Raw genomic sequence first — 20,671 nt, forward strand, 5'->3', positions numbered from 1 at the left:
GGTTACCATGGCTTTATGCCTCTTTCATACTGATCCTTAGCATAGAATAAATCAGTAGAAAATATGGGTATAGGCATTCATAATGCTTATAGACGATTTTTCAAAAATCTGAAAGTAATCGTATTTTCTTTGCTCACTGGTTCAATGTAGAATATTATAAATCTTTATAACTCAGTGGGTCTGAATAATGTCGTGTCTTTTGTCATTGTCAGTACCAATTAATTGATTTCAAGTGATTGTAGGAAGGTAAAGTTGAACCTATACAATCAAGATGAAGTTAAATCTATGCGAGAAATCAATCTATCAGTGAACTGACTCATTAGTCTACACCCAACAATTGATTTTATGTGATTGCAGGAAGGCAAAGTTAAACCTATACAATCAAGGTAAAGTTAAACCATGCATGAAATCAACTATCAGTGGACTGATTATCCTTTTATTAGGGTTTTATTTGTTATTTAATCAAGAATCATAAAGCAAGACCAAGCAAGATAATATATAAAAACAAAATCGTTTTTATTATTTCAATAACATAAATGAATAACAACTAAATCAAATCAGATATGAAAACATAAAATCAGAATGTCGGAAAATTATTCAATGTATAATCCGACCTCATGGTCCATGAGTGTCCACTCGGAATCCTCCTCAAATCTCTTCTTATCAAATGTGGCTTTATTAGCTTCAGGGATTTTCATCTCACTGTCTAGTACTTCATAATATATCTCCATGAAGTCATTAAACCGTCTGATGTTATCCATCATTTTCTGCTTCTTTTGCTCAATGTCTAATAAATATGAGAACATGTCATAATAGGTGGTGAAACCTTTGGCCTGATGTGATAACAACACTTCCTCTGAATGGAATGTGTCACGAGTTTTGTTTAACAAATCCTCGTTTGTTACCAATTCACCACATAGTCTAAAACTATAGGTGATTCTCATAAGATCAAAGTGATAATTGTCCACGGATTCATAATCCTGGAACCTTAGAGCTTCCCATTTTTTCTTGGATTCGTGCAACAATGGCTCACAGAATCTAGAATTCAAAAATGACCAGAGATTATGAGGATCATTAACATATCCAAACTCGTCTCTTAGGTCCTAACAGAGATGGTGTCGCATAATCATTATGGCTCTGTGTCTTTCACACGCAAGGGTGTCATTGCCATACTTGATGCACTTCCCAAGTCCTCTAGACTTCAAGACGGTTGAAGTCTGAAATCATTATTCAAAACAGGTCTTAATCAAGTAATCTTTTTGAAATTTTTCATGCTTCATATCAATGCCACACACGGACCAAAAGAAATTTTTTTTCTAAATGATGCATTTTCTTAAAACCATACGGTTTAAGGTGTGGATCAATGTATTTTTCAGATTTAAGGTCCTCTTATTTCAAACACAAGGTTTCAAGGCCTTTAGGGATTCTATCTTAGATGATCAGGAAAATGTTCCATATTTTCTTCATCCCATTGGATCGGATCATTTAGTATAATGATTTTTTTTTTTTCAGTTTAGATCAGATTGCTTGAAAACTATGAATGATCTATATCCCTAACAGTCGAGATTTCATGTTCAGTATGCAATATTAGTATGCAAACAATATGCAATCAAGCAAACCAATTCAATCATGAAATCAGGTTAGGGTTTTCGAAAAATATACCATATATTTATTATTATTTTTTCGAAAAATAATCAAATCAGAAGTTATTGTGACTTAAAAAAAATAAATCAGGAAGATTTGATTTATTCAAGCAATTTATTATATACTTTTCGATTTAAAAATAAATATATTTTCTCAGATATATCTCTGATATTTCGATTTTAAATATTAAAAAAAAATATTTTTTTCAATCCTAATCAAGTTCTAGTCGTTATCAATCATCAGGAAAACAAATTTCTCAGACAAGAACAAGAGGTAAAACCTCGGATTAATTTATGAAACCATGATCAGATTTTCAAAAAAAAAAATTATGTAACATGCAGTCCTTAATAGTTCTAGTTGATTCAAATCAGATAAGAACATTAAACAAGACAATAATGATAAGTTTAAGCAAGTAACAGTCGGTTTCTTTCAACATATAGCAGTCAGATTTTTTTTAAAAATTGTTTAACTTTCAATCCTAAACAGTTCTTATGTGAAACTATCATCAGGAAAAGTTTTAAACAATTTTAAAATCAGTTTTAGATTAAGAACATGTTCAAAACAAGTTCAGGTTCGAGATTTTAAAGAGTTTATGGTTTCTGGTTTTATTTTATTTGCAGAGACATGTTGCTAAATATAGCTACATGGCAGCAGATGGGGGTATTTAATACTTTATGGGTTTTAGATGAGTTTTCGATGATACCTGAAAACTTTTGATGGGTTGATCGGTCTATCAGTTAGAGATCTTCCTGGTTAGCTGATGGATTGCTCGGAATTATTGTTTTTGTTGCTGCTTGTTGGAATAGCAGACTGGTATATGGTTGAGAGAGATTTTGGTTTTTGGAACAAATTTTCCGCCTGTATTCTAGCTGAGCGTGGGGGCGCGTCCGAACTCCGATTGATGCGGGGTTAGCGGCGTTGGCTTCGTCTCGTCAAGAGCTTTAATTTGGTATCTGGCTCGTCGTCTGGATCCACCGGAGTTGAGGGATAGAGCTGTTTGAAGTTTGTCGGGAATTAGGGTTTTTACTGCTCGGATTTATTTCTGGTTTTTAGAGTTAGAGTTTATGAGAGCAATGTCGTGCTGATAACATGTTGTAAATGAAGTGTTGGGGAAATACTTCTGTTATCATTACTGTCGACCAGAAGGTCCATATATATACAAGGTATTAGACCGTCATAAGATCATGTTTATCCAAACAAGATAAGGATAAGGATAAACACTATGTTACAGATATACATGGAATATATACTAGATAAACACATAGTCTCTGGTTGTTTTTTATCATGTCCCGGATTGGGCCTGCAGTACGGGCTGGTCCATGGTCGATCAGTTTATAACAATTCCACTTTTATAACTATTCTGTAATTGGTGATTTAATCATCGATCATGTTTTAAATAGTCACATCCATCACTTTAATAAATAAAGAATCTATAACCCAAAAGAAAATTAAAAAAAATTAGATTAAAAAGCAAAAGTGAAAAAAAAAAACATAAACCTTCGGTAGGAGGAGAGACTTTAATGGTCCGTGTACTAAAAAAAACCTTAGGTAGGGTGAGAGACTTCTCATTGTCTCTTCAAGTGCATCTGCTGTGTGCTCCATAGAGAAAATCTCAGTACGGACTTGCTGGTTTGAGGGTGAGAGTGGTGGATAAACCCTAGATCGGATTTCGATTTCTGGGTTTCTTCAACTCCTTCCAGAGATTTCAGAAAACTACGTAAGCTCGCCTGCTTCATATCATATGCTTGTGTATCTCATTTGACTCCACTTGATGGCTTTCGAGAATAAAGAGTCTTCCTTTGTTTTGGTTAAAGCCTGTGGCTTTATAGCTTGTGAAGTCTTTGTGCTATTGTTTGACTAATGTTTTGTATGAGATAACATGGGAATGTTTGTGTTTGAATGTTCTTGTAGAACGATGAACAGAAACCCTGTCTTGGATCCTACTCTTCAAGAGATTCTTCAAGTGGTTAAACCCACACGAGCTGATTGGGACACAAGGATCACCGTCCTTGATCAGCTGCGCGATGTTTTACAATCAGTAGAGAGTTTAAGAGGTGAATGTGTGGTTGCATCTTACTCCTTCACACTTTTCTAACACAGTAATCAAATGATTTAGTCTGTTACTTACTAGTCCATTTTCTTGTTTGGGATTGTTAGGTGCTACTGTCCAACCATTTGGATCCTTTGTCTCAAACCTCTTCACAAGATGGGGAGACTTGGACATCTCTGTTGACTTATTCAGCGGTGCATCAATCTTGTTCACTGGGAAGAAGCAGAAACAAACTTTACTTGCAGAGTTACTTCGAGCAATGAGAGCTTCAGGTGTGACTCTTAAAGCCTTTTTCTTCACACTTTCTGATACTTATCTGATCTCCATTATCATGTGGCAATCAGGTCTATGGTACAGGCTGCAGTTTGTTATCCATGCGCGTGTTCCCATTCTGAAAGTAGTCAGCGGCCACCAGAGAATCTCATGCGACATTTCAATCGATAACCTGGAAGGGCTGTTGAAGAGCAGGTTCTTGTTCTGGATCAGTGAGATTGATGGGAGATTCCGTGACTTGGTTTTGCTAGTAAGTTTAACACAAGCTAGATTGTGTGTTTTGTGTGTGTTCCAAAAGGTTTTATTTATTAAGTACATGTATCTATCTTTATAGGTGAAGGAATGGGCTAAAGCTCATGATATCAACAACCCGAAAAACGGGACTTTCAACTCTTACTCTCTCAGTTTGTTAGTCATCTTCCATCTTCAGGTAACATATCTATTCTATTCAGTTACTACATCATTAGTATTCAACCGAAAAACCAAACTGAATCCGATCCAAAAAAATTGTCTCAAATAATCCAAACTAATTTGCATGTTAATTTTAGATATATAGCATACATTTTCAAATATATATATATGGTATATTATTTTTACTTTTGGAATTTTAAGGATTTTAAGATATATTAGGATTTTTTTAATTTGTTTGCATAATTTAGATGGATATTTGAACCGGAACCGAACCAAAATTTATAAAGATCCGAATGGGGTTTAAATCTCTAACCCTGAAAATCTGAATAGATCCAAACAGAATTAATAAAACATGGTGTTTGAATATGTGTTGTGTTGTGTTGTTTGTTTGCAGACATGCGTGCCTGCTATTTTGCCGCCACTAGGAGAGATATATCCGAGGAGTGCTGTTGATGATCTGAAAGGTAAGCTACCTACTATGAAAAGTTTTTTGAAGCCGAACCACATAAACCTTATGACGTTTTGGGATAAAAGTAGCTGCATGGTCTCTTCTTGTAGGTGAGCGAAAAACTGCAGAGGAAAGCATAGCACAGCTTTCTGCTGCTAACATAGCGAGATTCAAATCAGGTTCATCAAGATCAGTCAATAGAAGCTCCCTCTCTGAGCTTCTGATCTCCTTTTTCGCAAAGGTGATTTAAACATAATATCTACTTAAGGACGCATAATAGAGATCAGTCTCTTGACTCCGTTGTGGCTGTTTTTGTTTAGTTTTCAGACATTAACTTGAAGGCCACGGAGCTTGGTGTTTGCCCGTTTACTGGAAGGTGGGAAAACATAAGTAACAACACTAGATGGTTGCCTAAGACATACTCTCTCTTTGTAAGTCTCGCTCTTTCTCTTACTCTCTTGTTGACTTAAGTGTCTAAGTCATTGTGTGTGTGTGTTTTTAGGTTGAAGATCCTTTTGAGCAACCGGAGAACGCAGCAAGGAGTGTGAGCCGCAAAAACTTGGACAGGATAGCGCAAGTGTTCGAGATGACGTCGCGCAGACTCGCCACAGACTCTAACAGAAACTCCATCATTGGTGTTCTAACAGCGCCACACATTTCACAGTCTTTAGTCGGAACAGCAAACGTCCAAAACCATCATCATCATGCAAACGGTTCGCGCCATCCCCACAATCTGCAAGGTCAGGCTAGACCATGGAACAACCAAATGCAGCAGAACTGGTCGCCGAGCAACAACATCCAGAATCCTCCATCCTGGCCAGGACGAGCACGGCCCCGGCCGCAACAGAATTGGTCTTCTCAGAACAACCCTAGGAACATGCAGCAGGAACAAGCACCTTTCCGAGGCCAAAGGCCTGTAGTAATGACACAAGCTCAAACGCAGCAACAGCAGCAGAAGAGTCAGTATAAGAACGGGAAGCAGCCAATGACAAATGCACCTTCAGGTTCTAGTCAGAGTCAGGGTCACATTGGTAAGCCACCAGGTCAAGTTAATGGTGTGAGGTTTACAAGACCTGCTGGACCGATAAGTCAAAGTCAACGCGGACAGATGTGGAGGCCAAGACGCTGAGTAGTAAGTATGAGTTGTGTAGACTTCGGTCCAGAGACTTATCCTTCTCGTTATTTTGGACGATATTGTAATTTTCACCATGGTGAAAAATTGTGATTTTTTTTCTTCTTCTAAGGATCGGATCCTTTGTGACAATCAATGATTAGGCAAGGGCTTTACTCAGTAAAACACCACAACGGGAAAAAGTATAATTTCAAACAAATCGCACGAACCAAACGAAAAGTCAAGTCAAAATTAAAATTCGCTTAATTTTTTATTTCATAAAACTAATAAAATACTCCATACATATGTGATTGGTTTTGTGAACAATTTTCAACTACTCGATATACTTAGTTTGGCAGTAATTTTTATTTATGTGAGAAAAAACAACCATTTCCCCCAAATTCTCAAAGCAACACCATCATTTAACCATGTGAATTTGAACTGAACCGAACAAACTTAACCTTATCCGGTTCATGTTTGATTTAGAGTCTATTTAAATTGAGTTTGGTTTGATAATCGGTTAGTTTAATTTTATTTTTTTAAAACAAATTCAACCAAATTCTGAATAAGAACTAGCTGAAACAACCAAAAACTATTTAAAATCCCAATCGATTTAAATCGAACACCTAACCAAAAACCGAAACTTCAATTAAAATTCGGTAGAATCTCCACAAACCAAAACCATCCGAATACTAAACCAAACCAAATCCAATCGAATTTATTTTGGTTCAGTTAATCACGATTTTAACCGGAATCAAACTAACAAACCAAACTTCTACCGAACCCGCAGTCCTAAGTATCATCTCCAATCAACGGAGCTCATCATTTTCAAAAACCAACAAATCTCTCACAAATCGACGGCAAGACGATGAGCGCCACCAATTCAGATTCGGTATCAACAACCGTAATGGAGACGGTGAACGGATCGCACCAATTCACGATCAAAGGCTACTCTCTCGCCAAAGGCATGAGCCCGGGGAGGTACATACAGAGCGACGTCTTCTCCGTGAACGGATACGACTGGGTGATCTACTTCTACCCCGACGGGAAGAACCCGGAGGAGAACTCAACGTACGTCTCTCTATTCATCGCCTTGGCGAGCGATTCGAGCGACATTAGGGCTTTGTTCGAGCTGACGCTGATGGATCAGAGCGGTAGAGGGAGGCATAAGGTTCATAGTCATTTCGATCGGGCGCTTGAAGGTGGACCTTATACGCTTAAGTATAAAGGGAGCATGTGGTATTGTTACTCTTTACTCAGTTCTTACCATTTGAGAATTGGAAATGTATTTGAAATGCTTAGAAGTAGCCTGTGAAACAACACTCGAGATCCAAATCTGAATCCAAATGGATCATGTAAAATGTATCCGGACCCGAAATGTTACTAGCCGAACCAGAACGGTAACTCGAAAAAGTCCAAAACCACGAAAATTGGGCCGGAATAGCTGAATTAGTATCCGAAATAAGTATTAAAAACCATAAATAAGTGCTTCAAATACTCAATTTCATGTTTATTTTGATATCATATCTGAAAATAAGTATTTGAAACATAAATAACAACCTCAAATACTTACTTCAATGTTTATTTTGATATGATATTTAACAATACGGAGGGTCGTAGAAATATCGTAAAATATACTCAAACCTGAAGTATTATTAACCGAACCAATCAATATATTTAAAAGCCGAGTGAGGCTGAAAAGCCGAAAAATCCGTTTCGAAAGGGTACGTGAACGTCCAAGCCTTCTTTATCGGATACGGTTTTAAGTATTGTGAATCTTTATTTTGAACTCTTTCTTGTGGATCGTTTCAGGGGTTACAAACGCTTTTTAAGAAGAACAGCTTTAGAAGCATCTGACTACCTGAAGGATGACTGTCTTATCATCAACTGCACCGTTGGCGTCGTTAGAGCTCGCCTTGAGGGTCCCAAACAGTTCTGCATTGTGCCACCACCTTCAAACATGGGTCAGGGATTGAAAGACTTGTTAGACTCTGAACTTGGCTGCGACATTATTTTCCAAGTTGGAGATGAGACTTACAAAGCTCACAAACTGATCCTCGCAGCACGCTCGCCGGTTTTTCGAGCTCAGTTCTATGGACCAGTTGGGAATAACAGTGTGGATAGAGTAGTCATAGAGGACATCGAGCCTTCAATCTTTAAGGTAACGTTGATAGTTAGTTGTACATTCAACTTAAAGTTCTACTGACTTGGAGTTTTTGAAATGTTTTGTAGGCTATGCTTAGCTTCATCTACACGGATGTACTTCCTGATGTGCATGAGATTACAGGGTCTACTTCTACCGCTTCGTTCACAAATATGATACAGCATCTATTGGCAGCTGCTGACCTCTATGACCTTGGAAGGTTAAAGATACTGTGTGAAGCTTTTCTATGTGAAGAACTAAACGTTGATAATGTGGCAACAACACTTGCACTAGCTGACCAACACCAGTTCTTGCAGCTCAAAGCCTTCTGCTTAAAATTTGTTGCATCTCCAGCAAATTTGCGAGGTAAGTGTTGAATGATATTAATGGGAAGTATCAGGTTTTCGGTCTGCATTTGTATGGCTGTATAGAAATTCTTTTGCGTATAGATCATGTTTTCTTGCGTCAGCTGTAACAGTAGTGTTGTGTGATAAGATAGTAAACATGGATGGATATACATTAAAAGCTGGAGTAACTGAGAGAATATAGTTTAAGCCACTTGTTTTCATCTTATGAAAGTTCATCATCTACTTTTTGTTGTTTTCTTTGATGATCAGTTTTTTATATAATGCATTTGGTGCTTGTTGTGTGGCAGTTGGTGCTATAATGATCCATAAGAGATGTCAAGTCTATTGTTAATGGAAGTTTTGTGTATACTGAAGTTTAAGTTTCTTGTCTTATGTTCAATTTGGATATAGGAGACTCGATGTTTGATTAGACGGCCTGAAGTTTATCATCCTAAATTAGGTGCGATAAATAGTGATTTCATCGTCTGTTCAGTTTCACATACATTTGCTGAACTTAATTGAAAACGGTGAATATGGGTATGTGTTTACAAATATGGTGGGACTTTTGATTATGCGAAACAGAGTGATACTACTTGAAATATATTATCCCTGAACAGAATCTAGGAAAAACTAAAAAAAGTAGTCATGTGTTTTGGTGCAGCCGTAATGAAGTCAGAAGGTTTCAAGCACTTGAACCAGAGCTGTCCCTCTGTGTTGCCTGAGTTGCTAAACACAGTTGCAGCAGCGGATAAGAGCTCGACGTCGAGTGGACAGTCAAGCAAGAAAAGAAGTGTGAGCAGTGTGTTGGGCTGTGATACAAGCGCAACAAATGCGAGACAGGTGAGGAGGACGTAGGATCGACCCAAGTGCAAGTAATGCTTTAGTCTGATGCTACTTTGCTAGACTTTTTACTTATTGTAATGAAAATAATTGTTTGTAGTATGTCTACAGTTAGTGTAAAGCTTTAGGCAATGGAACATCTGTTTGGCTTTGCGTGTTTGTAAAAGCTTTGGATAATACTAGGTAAAAAGCTTTGGAGTTAATAGTCTTTTTTGTTGTATCTCATCGTTAAAGTCACCATTGAGTCTTTGTTTCGTCTGAAAAACTGCCGTGAGATGCAAGTTTGAGGGTTTTCTCTTTTCTTCTCTATCTTGTGGAAGTGGTTAATAAGTAAATTGTCTTTTTTTTTAGTATATATCTGTGTTTGATTTGAGCGTATGGCAGCCCATGAAGAATAATGGTTTTAGGCCTGGCCCAAATTCCATTTATATAGTCTAAACTCATTTATAACATGACATAATCTAATATCTAATATATTACAACAGAAGTTACTATTTGATTCATGTGTGATTTTTTTAAAAATGGACTTAATGGACATATTTTTAGAAAGTCATGTTACATTTAATCTCTAATCTTATCATTTAAATTTTGGGCCTACCAAAAATTTTTATTGGGCTATCAATAATTTGATTTAAAGATTAGATAGATCCATTGAATTTATAGATAGTATAAATTAAATAGATATAATTTAATGTTGTAATACTATACTGATATCTTGCATGTTTGCATTGTTTTAACTCTTCATTCTTGCATGTTTTGGTCATTTAGATTAGGAATTATGCATTTTAGTCACCTTTTGGCTTTGCATAAGTCTTTATCAGGTGTTGGAGTGTCCATTGGAGTTCTTGGAGGTACTTGGAGGCATTTGGGATCAAAAAAAAGGTGGAAAGTGTTATTTGGGCGAGTAGAGCACCGGAGCGGGTAATAGGAGCGACCTACGACACCCTCTCCAGAAGAAACGAAGGCAGAGCGAGGCGTTGCAGCGACCCTCGTCACCCGCTCTGAACTCAACTTCCCGTCGACAACTTTCGAGTGCCGGAGCGACCAAGACAAAGCGAGGTGGCAAACCCGTGTGAAGCTGGAGCGACCCACCAAAGCGAGGTCTCGAACCCGCGCGCATTTCTCTTCTTCTGAACGAAAATTTATGTTTTATTTGGGCTCTTTCAGGTTGTTGACTGAGCCCACTAGGTTTTAGAAGTCATATAAATACTCTCTAAACCTAATGTTAGGATCTTATCTTGTTTTCTATCTAATCAAAAGCCACTTTTAGGTAAAAGATCTAATCTTGTTCATTATCTTTTGTGATTGCTTGATTTCTTGAATCATTAATCATGTTTAGACTTAGATCAACTAATGATTTAGTGTCTACCATGATAATGAGTGAGTAGTCATCTTTGGGCTCATGGGTTAGGATGATTAAGTGATGATCTAGAATGTTTAGAGTAGATTAATATGTTTCCTTGCTTGATTGAGTGATCTTAATGCTAATCTAGAGTTGGCCATTTTAGATTGAAAATCTAGACATTTCATTGTCTGGAAGGTGTTTGATGAAATGTCTGAGCCAACTCAACATGCTCTTAGCTTACCCTACCAAAGGCATTTGATGTTAGTGGAGTTTAGAAAGTTGAATGATCTGTTCTTAATGATTGCTTGATTGACACAAACCAAAGGAATTTGATGTTTGATCAATGAGAGTAAATGAGCATTTGTCTTGACAAAGAACTTGCTTAGAATTGTTATCTAGACTTAGGGAATTGTGTTGATTGAATCTTTGCCAATTTAGATTAAATCTTAGTCATCTGAAATCAAATTCCTACACCCATGACTCCTCTCTTATCCATTTGCTTGAAAATTGCTAGTAAATTGTGTTAGAGTCTTGTTAGCTTAATCAAACCACTTCATTACATAGAATGCATTTAGCTTAAGTATGAACCTGAATTCTCTTGGAATTGAAACACTTAGAAATAGATTGACATCTAAAATACTACTTTGATTTGAACCTTGGACGCTTGAAAAGTCCATATCATATACCTCCATATGTTAAATATTTAAATATTTGTCGATGTTAACTTTTAAAATTATAAATATTTTTTTTAAATAACAAAAATCATATTATCTAACAATGATTAATCTTTACTACCTTAAACCAATGAAAAAAAAATTAAAATATATAGTTTTTTAAAAAAATTAAACAAAAACTAAATGTTTAATTATTTACTCGATAATATAAATCTATGAAGTGAAAAAATTAATTTTTTAAAATTTTTCTAAATTTGTGAAATGTTACAAGATCTTTGAATATGACAATAACACAATATTTTACTAATCTTTATATATATAGTTACGATTTTAATAATGAAATAATAATCCGAAAATATATATATAGAAGATGATACAAATACATGTGAAAGTTTAAGACAATCTATTCAATGAAAAAAATATACCGTAAACTTATTATGTTTTAAAAAATGATATACACATATATTATAATATATATCAATTTAGAATTGAAAACAAAATATTTATATAAAAATAAATAAAAACAAAAATCTGTGCGGTTGTGCGGGTCGAGATCTACTCATTATTAAATGATTATAGGCAAATTCTGTGGGTCAAAGCTGAAATCAAGAAGCTGCCTACCTATTCACTCCATGAGGGCATGATTAACCCCGGTCTCTTAGCCGAGGTTTTTAATTCATTATTTGACATTTTTTTTTACATTTTTCGGCTAAGAAACGGTTCTTATATCTCTTATTTAAGAGGGGGTTCTTAGCTTTTCTTAGTTAAAATCTAAGAAAAGTTAAGAAACATCTCTTAGCCGAAGCTAAGAACCACGGTTAAGAGGCTGAGGTTAATATGATCTGGTTGTTTAGCGTATTTCCACTACTTTTGGCACTTTTCACATTTTTTAAATCCTTGGACTTTCTATAATGTTATAATATTTATTTTAAACCAAAATTTTCTAAATGGTCTGGTGTTGTTATTGTGTGCAATTGCGCATACGGGGATACCGTTAGCAGCCCGTTTCATGGTGGCGTGTATGTGTCAAAATGGAACATGCTTTTATGATATTGGTTTCTAATAGGTATCAACATTTAATTGATTTAGTTTTTTAAAAATAAAACAAAACTATGAAAAAATATTAATATTCTAAAACACTCTAGTGCATATGTGATCAATAAGAGCATCATTATTTCAGCAACCATGAAAGGTTGCTTAAATTTTTTTTTTGGGTCTAAATATAAAAGAAAAAAAATTAAAAAATGCACCAATCGCGGACCGCCACGTGTTGGTGGAGCCCGCAAACAGTACAAGTAACAAAGAAAGCTCGGTGCTTATTTTGCATGCGGAAAAGACGATGCTTTTGTTTTTGGTGAGGCCCAGGCCATAAGCAACTCTTTTCTTATAGCGATAAAAGATGCTCCAAGAGTGCTCTTACAGTTTATATATGGTGTCGTATTATAATACCGTCAAAGTGTAATCTGATTTGAATATTTTGACCAAGAGTCTTGAACCGTTGTGTTTTTTTTTCATTAAACATTTGAACTGCTAATATTTAGTTCTTTTCAGCCAACAATGAGATTTGTGAGCGATATAATCCAGGATTCTGTTGCTAACAACTTTTGTATAGTTTAGATATTATACGATATAATTTCCTGTAAAGTTGTAGTAGTCTTGACTATTTATAGTCGGTAAATAAGATCGTATCCTTAAAAGAAATTAATCAATTTTCATGATATCATAATTTAAAAACTCATGAACCAATTTCTCTCTTTAGGGTTTAGTTATCATGATCGACTCAATATTATACAGTGAAAAGCTAAATCCACATGAGGTTTAGTTAAAAGTTTAATAATTTTAGTCAAATTTTGTTTAAGATTTAGTCAAATATTATAGAAGTTTTAGTCCAACCTCATATCAGTCGTTGGTCAAACTTAATGTGACAAATATAGATTTGTTTTTCATGGTAAAGATTTCTACTCTACAAAAAGTTATATAAATAGAGTACCTCTTGAAGATATAGACAATTATAAAATTTCACTTGTGTTTTGTATATCAAACTAATAGTAAAATAAACACAATGGCTTTTACAAAATCATCTGTGACTCTTTTTCTTATAATAATGCTGACAATTTCGTTTTCAAACGATAGAGTTATGGCGAGGCCAGGTAACTTTTTATTGTTCATCTATCTTTTATCTTCTTAAGTGCAATGGTTGCATAATTTCTTTTATTTTTAATACAGATTTGGTATAAACCAGTTATGTGTGATATTTATGTAAAATTGTTTTCATCAAATGTCTTACAAACACACTTGGTTTGTGTATTTGCAGGGATTAAACAAGGAGAAGGTGAAACATGCATTGGAAGATGTGAGCAACAGTATGGAAATAGGCAATGTAGTAAAAATTGTATTGCTCATAATTATTCAGGAGGAGAGTGTGCTTTTGTTTCAGGAGGCGCGACCATACCACAATGCTGTTGTTTCAAATGATAGATAGAGATCGATTGTGTTTTACTTTTCAATTTCTTGATACAGAATCCAATGAAATAAAACTAATATTAATACTACTGCTTTTATAATGGGTTGTTGAGCCATTATTTATAACGTTATATATTACTATCAGTCAAAATTATAGACAGATTCTACGCAATTAAATTATAACCAATATATAACCAACGTTTAAAATCGTTTAAAAATATATATTTTTAACCACAAAAATTGACAAAAATAATTTAAAAATATAAAAATTATTTACAAATCGAATTAAAAATTAGTTAAGCTATCTAAGTTAACTAAAAATTATTCAAAATAACAAATAAAGCAACTACAAAAATATTTTGAATACTCTAAAATATCTAATCACCTTACATATGTTACAACATTAACATATTTAGCTAATTTCAGATATTTTCGGATCCTAATTCAGATTTCGATTTGATTCGGGTTATAACCGAACCCCAAAGTACTAAGCTCATAAGTATCGTTTGGATATTTTTGTAAAACAGTCCGGATCCGGTTTTGATTTTTCCAGTTCGGGTTTAAATAGGTACTTCGAATTGAGGTAAAAACGTTTTGACCTAATTTTGTGTAAGAATGATTGGGCTAGTGATTTGCGTAAGAATAATTTGTCATTTTTTTATTGCTGATAATTTAAATTAGCATAGTTGTTAAATTAACTGCCGGCCCAAAGAAACCTAACTAATTTGGTATTGTGTGCTTTTAATCGTAAACCTTACTAAGAAAATAATTGAAACTGAAGAGACTGTATTTATTAAAGATTTGGATAGTGTTTTATTAATTTTTAGTGTTATGATTTAGTCTAATCTGGATTTTTTTTTATTTCGTCAACTATCACTGTGACGTCTAAAAGCATCTCCAATGTACACTTCTATAATTTCTTCTAAAATAGAGATCTCTATTATAAAGGTAAAAATGCTCCAATGTATGTTTCTATAATAGAATTTTTCTAGGAGAAAATTACTTTTTGCCTTTATATTTAGAGGTGAAAATAGCATATCTATATATTTTCCTCTATAAATAGAGGAACTCTATTATAGATGCATACGTTGGATCATTTTCACCTCTATAATAAAGTTTCTCTATTTTAGAGGAAAATATAAAGATAGAAATAGGGGTGGGTTGGAGATGGTCTTAGACAAGCCAGAAAGCATGATTGAAAAAAGAAATGGAAGTGTGATTGGTTTAATGGAGACGGTGAACGGATCACACCAATTCACGATCAAAGGCTACTCTCTCGCCAAAGGCATGAGCCCGGGGAGGTACATACAGAGCGACGTCTTCTCAGTGAACGGATACGACTGGGTGATATACTTCTACCCCGACGGGAAGAATCCGGAGGAGAACTCCACGTACGTCTCTCTCTCTTCATCGCCTTGGCGAGCGATTCTAGCGACATTAGGGCTTTGTTCGAGCTGACGCTGATGGATCAGAGCGGTAGAGGGAGGCATAAGGTTCATAGTCATTTTGATCGGGCGCTTGAAGGAGGTCCTTATACGCTTAAGTATAAAGGGAGCATGTGGTAATGGCATCTTGATTCTCTCCTTCCCTTACCTCTTGTTATCTCAGTAGTGTATTGGTCTGGAGATTGGTTTGCACTGCCACCACTCGCTCATCACAAAGTCGTGCCTTTCACCGGAGCAATCGTTCACAGTTCACCGGATCCATCACCATTCTTTATCACGTGTTGTTAATGTGGAGAAGAGACGAACAAAACGGAGCCACCGTCCACCATGGATCACCACCACGAGTCTTCCTCCACCAGAGATGACACGTTGGGTATGAATGGTGACCAGGAAACGGCGATAAATAATGCATTCCCTAACGTTCCTAAAAAAATTACCATTCACAAAGAATAATAATTCATTCTTATTCCCTTTCATTCCCTTTTTTGTAGAGAATTAAAAAACAAAATTATTTCTTGTTAAATTTGATAAAGAACAACCATTCATTTTCATTCCTGCTATTTTATTCTCGTACATTCTTTTTTTATTCATTCCTCTTATTTTCTGGATGGTCACCAGTCAGACTTGTGTTTCCAGAGGTCAACACCGCAAACCGTTGACGTTATGTACCAAGTCCGAGAAGTGTAGAACGTGAGCAAAGCTGGACCACCGCGTCTCACCACCACCGGCTCCGATCTATACCGCGTTAGCCGTGAGCCATTGGAGAAACAAGGCATGTCAACCAACCACCATCATCAACCGTGATCCAAGCCGTATTATCTAAGTGACTTCCTCCTTTGTTTCTTGTGATACAAGAAACGTATATAGCACAACCATAAACGTGTCCTTGCATGTGTTTATGTGTAGTGAATCTTATGCCAACCTGGAGTTACTTGCCCATCATTTTAAAATAAGACGTACGAAGATTTATGGAACACGTTTCATTCAACACCATGATTAGGAAGGAATCTCTTAAAGTGATGTTAGGCGAGATCGTTCCCGAGCATTTCATGAGCTATATCCAATATTGGCTCAGGTGAGGGTCTACTTCCGAACTTCTCGTACACGGCATAGGACCTCGAATAAGTATAATTTATTTTTAATCTATTCCGTCTGTGTAAAATCGAGTCTGTCATTATTTGTTTAATTTTTAGGTTCTTTGCTTAAACCGGATATAGGGGTCTAGATGGTTCAACGTGATTGTTTCATTTTGAATTGGTGAATAAAAGTAATTGTTTATGAGGAGTCATGAGATTGTTAGCCGAATAGAGAGATGTACTTCTGTAGGTCGGGTGTTTGTGTTGAGGTTTGCTACGGTCAGCTTAGTCGACCTGTTGACCGTAGCCTAGAGGTCGATAAGCGTCTTCGGGCGGTGTGTATGGGCACTAGTCCTATACAAGAAGCCTCTTATAGGGGGAGACCTCTATTTGGGGGTGTGCGGGCACTTACCCCATAACTGGGGATCTTGTTTGTTTCTTGGGTACTTTAGGTGCCATGGTTGTCATATGTTAGGATTAAATTATATTTATTCGGAGTGCTATGTCCAAGTCCATGGACTTTGGGTTTAGCATCTCATATCTCACTGACTGATTCCCCTGTTACTCACCTCTCTTTCTTCTCCATTTCGGGTGAGACAGATGAGTATATGATATTTGGACGGATTAGTACTACTGGGTTTTTTATTCGATTTTTATTTGGGCTTAGAGTGAGTGAAAGTTGTGTATATAGGCTAATTTATTATGAGGTATTGTTGGTGGCACACTGTTCTCCAGATAGAAGGCGACGGGTGTCACGGTCTTATCATCAACTGTACCGTTGGCGTTGTTAGAGCTCGCCTTGAGGGTCCCAAACAGTTCGGCATTGTGCCGCCACCGTCTAATATGGGCCAGGGACTGAAAGACTTGTTAGACTCCGAACTTGGCTGCGACATTACTTTCCGAGTCGGAGACGAGACTTACAAAGCTCACAAACTCATCCTCGCAGCACGCTCGCCGGTTTTTCGAGCTCAGTTCTATGGACCGGTTGGGAATAACAGTGTGGGTAGAGTGGTCATAGAGGACATGGAGCCTTCTATCTTTCAGGCTATGCTTAGCTTCATCTACACGGATGTACTTCCTGATGTGCATGAAATTACAGGGTTAACTTCTACCGCTTCGTTCACAAACATGATACAGCATCTATTGGCAGCTGCTGATCTTTATGACTTCGGAAGGTTAAATATATTATGTGAAGCTTTTTTATGTGAAGAGCTGAATGTTGATAATGTGGCGACAACACTTGCCCTGGCTGACCAACACCAATTCTTGCAGTTCAAAGAGTTCTGCTTAAAATTTGTTGCTTCTCCAGCAAATTTGCGAGGTATTGTTTTTCAAATGGTGGACTTTTGATTATGCGATATTACTTCAAAGATATTTAAAGTCGTAGTGATGTGGTTTTGGTGTAGCCCTGATGAAGTCCGAAGGGTTCAAGCACTTGAACCAGAGCTGTCCCTCTGTGTTGCCTGAGTTGCTGAACACGGTTGCAGCAGCGGATAAGAGCTCGACGTCGAGTGGACAATCAAGCAAGAGGAGAAGTGTGAGCAGTGTGTTGGGCTGTGATACAAGCACTACAAATGCGAGGAAATTGAGGAGGACGTAGGTTCGATTTAAGTGCTTGAACCCTTCTGACTTCATCACGGCTGCACCAAACACACATCACTACTTTGACTTTTTCTAATTGTAATGAAAATAATTGTTTGTAGTATGTCTACAGTAGTGTAAAGCTTTTGGCGAATGGAACATCTATTTGGCTTTGCGTGTTTGTAAAAGCTTTGGATTATTAAAAGCAAGCTTTGGAGTTAATCTTCTTTTTGTTGCTATCTCATCGTTAAAGTCAACACTATGTCTTTGTTTTGTCGGAAGAGCTGCCGTGAGATGCAAGTTTTAGGGTTTTCTCTCTTGTGAAAGTGGTTAATTAAATCGTCTCTTTGATATACCTGTGTTTGATTTGAGCGTATGTCAGCCCAATGGAAATAATGGTTTCAGGCCCAAATTCAATTTATATAGCCTAAACTCATTTATAACATGATACAGTCATGTGATATCAGTTGATAAAATAAAAAAAGGTCATGTAAATTTATTAAATGATTGATCGATGGGTAAAGTCTGTGGGTCAAAGCTGAAATCAAGAGGCTGCCTAACTCTTCACTTCATGAGGTTGCTTTAGTGTATTTCCGTTACTTCTTTTGGCACTTTTCACATTTTTAATCATTTGGCTTTTCTATAACGTTGTTAATTTAAAACCAAAATTTTATAAATGGTCCTCCGGTCTTGTTATTGTGTGTGCATATGGGCATACCGCTGCGCTCTTCTTTAGTGGCGCGTTTGATGGTGGCGTGTATATGTCAAAATGGAATATGCTTTTTTTTTTCTTTTTCTTTTTGATAAAAGATTAAATATGCTTTTAACCTTGGATCTATTTGCCAAAATAATCTTAGTTTATGCATACATAACAACTTATATATGGTGCCGTATTATAATATTGTCAAAGCGTAATCTGATTTGAATATTTTGACAAATAGAAGTTTTGACGAAGTGAAGATATATAGTCTTGCATCGTTGTGGTTATTCGATGTGTTTCTTTTTCCTTAAAACATTTGAGCTGCTAATATTTAGTTCTTTTCAGTTCAGTCTACAATGAGATCACTTGATTCCTTCTCGCTGTTTTGTGCAAAGTGTTTTTCTCTTTCAATTTTTTTGGGCACATAAGTGTTCTTATAGAGGGTTTTAAATTAGTTAGAATCTATATGAAATAGATGATAGAAACGTCTGAAGCTTTTGTTGAAACGCTGAGAACCATGAGACTTATAAACTTCTTTTTTTTTTGGTAATCAAAGAGATTTATAAATACACACGTTCATACATAGTAAACTTAAGTGATGAAACAAGATATATGAACGTAGATACATTCATACACTGATCTAAAACCACTCGAAAACCTACTAATGATTCAAATAGACAAATCAGTTTATTTAAATTCTTTATATACAATATTATTATCTTTATCAAATCAAAAGCATTAACAACAATAACAAAGGTAATGTGTCGGTTGCACCACTATATTTATAAAATTTAAAGTATTAAGGAAAAAAGCCAAAGGTAAACATGTCATATCGCGTGGGGAAGAAGGTAAACTCAAAAATATTCGCATCAACTGCAAATTGTGAGGTAGAGACAAGCAAACAATGATTGGAAATAGACATTAGGGAATGTGATTCATGTGATATATAGATCAAATTGAATAGTACTTATTCTTTCTATCTCTTTAGTGTTCACAGCCTTAGCCATGCAGCTTCGCTCTTATCCAAAAGATTGGCCCGCACTACAGAGACATTACACAATATGAATTGTTTTAGTATTCTTGCTAGTGCATGCTGCATATATATCACAATAGAATCTGCATATTCTTAATCTAGTATACCAAACCTATTCGGTTTTTAACATTTTACATTTAGTCCACTCATCTTAGTTTATAAGGGTTTCCTATCTATGTTTTCTCGATTTATCTGGAATTATTATTATTATTTTTCGGGAAAAGAGTAGAAAAGCTATTTTTTTGGTTCCATGGCTTATTTTATGCCATGTTCGATCGGTTCTTCATTATATGAAATATCAGATTAAGTAGTCCCGTATTCACTTACGTAAGTACTAAATTTTATTAGAATGTATGTTGTGATACTGTCATGATGAATGCATGCCTCTCCGGTGTTAAAACGTTGTTTTGATTATAATATGACGACAAGTATACATCTTGATTGATAAATAAATGTTTTACACCACAGACATACACATCTATACTGAAAAGTTAGTGTGTGGACTAACTACCAAAACAAAATCTTCCTTACCACAAAACAGGAATTTCAATAAATATCTACAAAGAACATTCGTGATGATATAACAATGAGCATATTTCCGGCTATCTCTTACCACACTTTATAAGATATAATATGTTACTAAAGTTCAGTAAAAAAAAAGAAGATACTATATAATATGTTACTTTACTATATTTTGCACTGAATCCGATGAAATAAAACTAGTACTACTACCGCTTTCAAAAAGGGTCGAGCCACTATGAAATTCAGTGATATTACTACCGCTTTCATAAACTAATTTTACTCAACTGAAGTAATTCAATGATTAAAATTGAATTTAAAAACTAAATATGATTGCATTATATTATGTGCATACTCATTATATATATGATTGCATTATATTATGTGCATACTCATTATATATATACCAAAGTTTCTTTACAAGTTTAAAGTTAAACTAAATTAAAAAATTAGATAGAAATTTGTAAATTATAAATAGAAATATAAGACAATATTTTCTAGTCCGCAGAAATGAATATTTTCTATCTTTGCATTTCATTTTTCATTATAATTGCAAATCATGTTTTCA

The 20,671-nt window shown here is 35.5% G+C and overlaps 3 protein-coding genes and 1 long non-coding RNA gene across 7 annotated transcripts; all 4 read left to right on the forward strand.

Moving 5' to 3' along the window:
• The first annotated feature begins 3,106 nt into the window (after positions 1-3,106).
• On the forward strand, positions 3,107-6,123 carry LOC106391550 (protein HESO1). The gene is made up of 9 exons (XM_013832222.3): positions 3,107-3,361; positions 3,556-3,698; positions 3,802-3,966; positions 4,039-4,217; positions 4,302-4,397; positions 4,773-4,842; positions 4,937-5,067; positions 5,147-5,257; positions 5,329-6,123. The coding sequence occupies exons 2-9, from the start codon at positions 3,560-3,562 to the stop codon at positions 5,953-5,955; spliced, it is 1,518 nt and encodes a 505-aa protein (XP_013687676.1). The 5' UTR covers positions 3,107-3,361; positions 3,556-3,559; the 3' UTR covers positions 5,956-6,123.
• A 619-nt stretch (positions 6,124-6,742) lies between these two features.
• On the forward strand, positions 6,743-9,568 carry LOC106391553 (BTB/POZ and MATH domain-containing protein 3). 4 transcript variants are annotated; one of them, XR_002658139.2, is made up of 5 exons: positions 6,745-7,176; positions 7,750-8,098; positions 8,170-8,446; positions 8,839-8,964; positions 9,089-9,568. XR_002658139.2 is itself a non-coding variant. In XM_013832228.3 (5 exons), exons 1-4 carry the CDS (start codon positions 6,806-6,808, stop codon positions 8,856-8,858), a joined length of 1,017 nt encoding a protein of 338 aa, XP_013687682.1. In that variant the 5' UTR covers positions 6,745-6,805; the 3' UTR covers positions 8,859-8,887; positions 9,089-9,568. The 4 variants fall into 4 exon arrangements, 3 of the variants coding, with proteins under 3 accessions (XP_013687680.1, XP_013687682.1, XP_013687681.1); XM_013832228.3 differs by having other exon boundaries at positions 8,839-8,887; XM_013832226.3 differs by lacking the exon at positions 8,839-8,964 and having other exon boundaries at positions 6,743-7,176; positions 9,071-9,568.
• Positions 9,569-11,592: 2,024 nt separating this feature from the next.
• LOC111205526 lies at positions 11,593-13,838 on the forward strand. Its single transcript, XR_002658141.2, has 2 exons — positions 11,593-13,436; positions 13,601-13,838. It is a non-coding gene; the product is annotated as an uncharacterized LOC111205526 (long non-coding RNA).
• A 473-nt stretch (positions 13,839-14,311) lies between these two features.
• On the forward strand, positions 14,312-20,378 carry LOC106378389 (BTB/POZ and MATH domain-containing protein 3-like). The gene has a single exon (XM_048755161.1). The coding sequence runs from the start codon at positions 16,973-16,975 to the stop codon at positions 17,618-17,620; it is 648 nt and encodes a 215-aa protein (XP_048611118.1). The 5' UTR covers positions 14,312-16,972; the 3' UTR covers positions 17,621-20,378.
• Positions 20,379-20,671: the final 293 nt, after the last annotated feature.

Source organism: Brassica napus, chromosome C4 (genome assembly GCF_020379485.1).
Source record: "Brassica napus cultivar Da-Ae chromosome C4, Da-Ae, whole genome shotgun sequence".
Taxonomy (NCBI): domain Eukaryota; kingdom Viridiplantae; phylum Streptophyta; class Magnoliopsida; order Brassicales; family Brassicaceae; genus Brassica; species Brassica napus.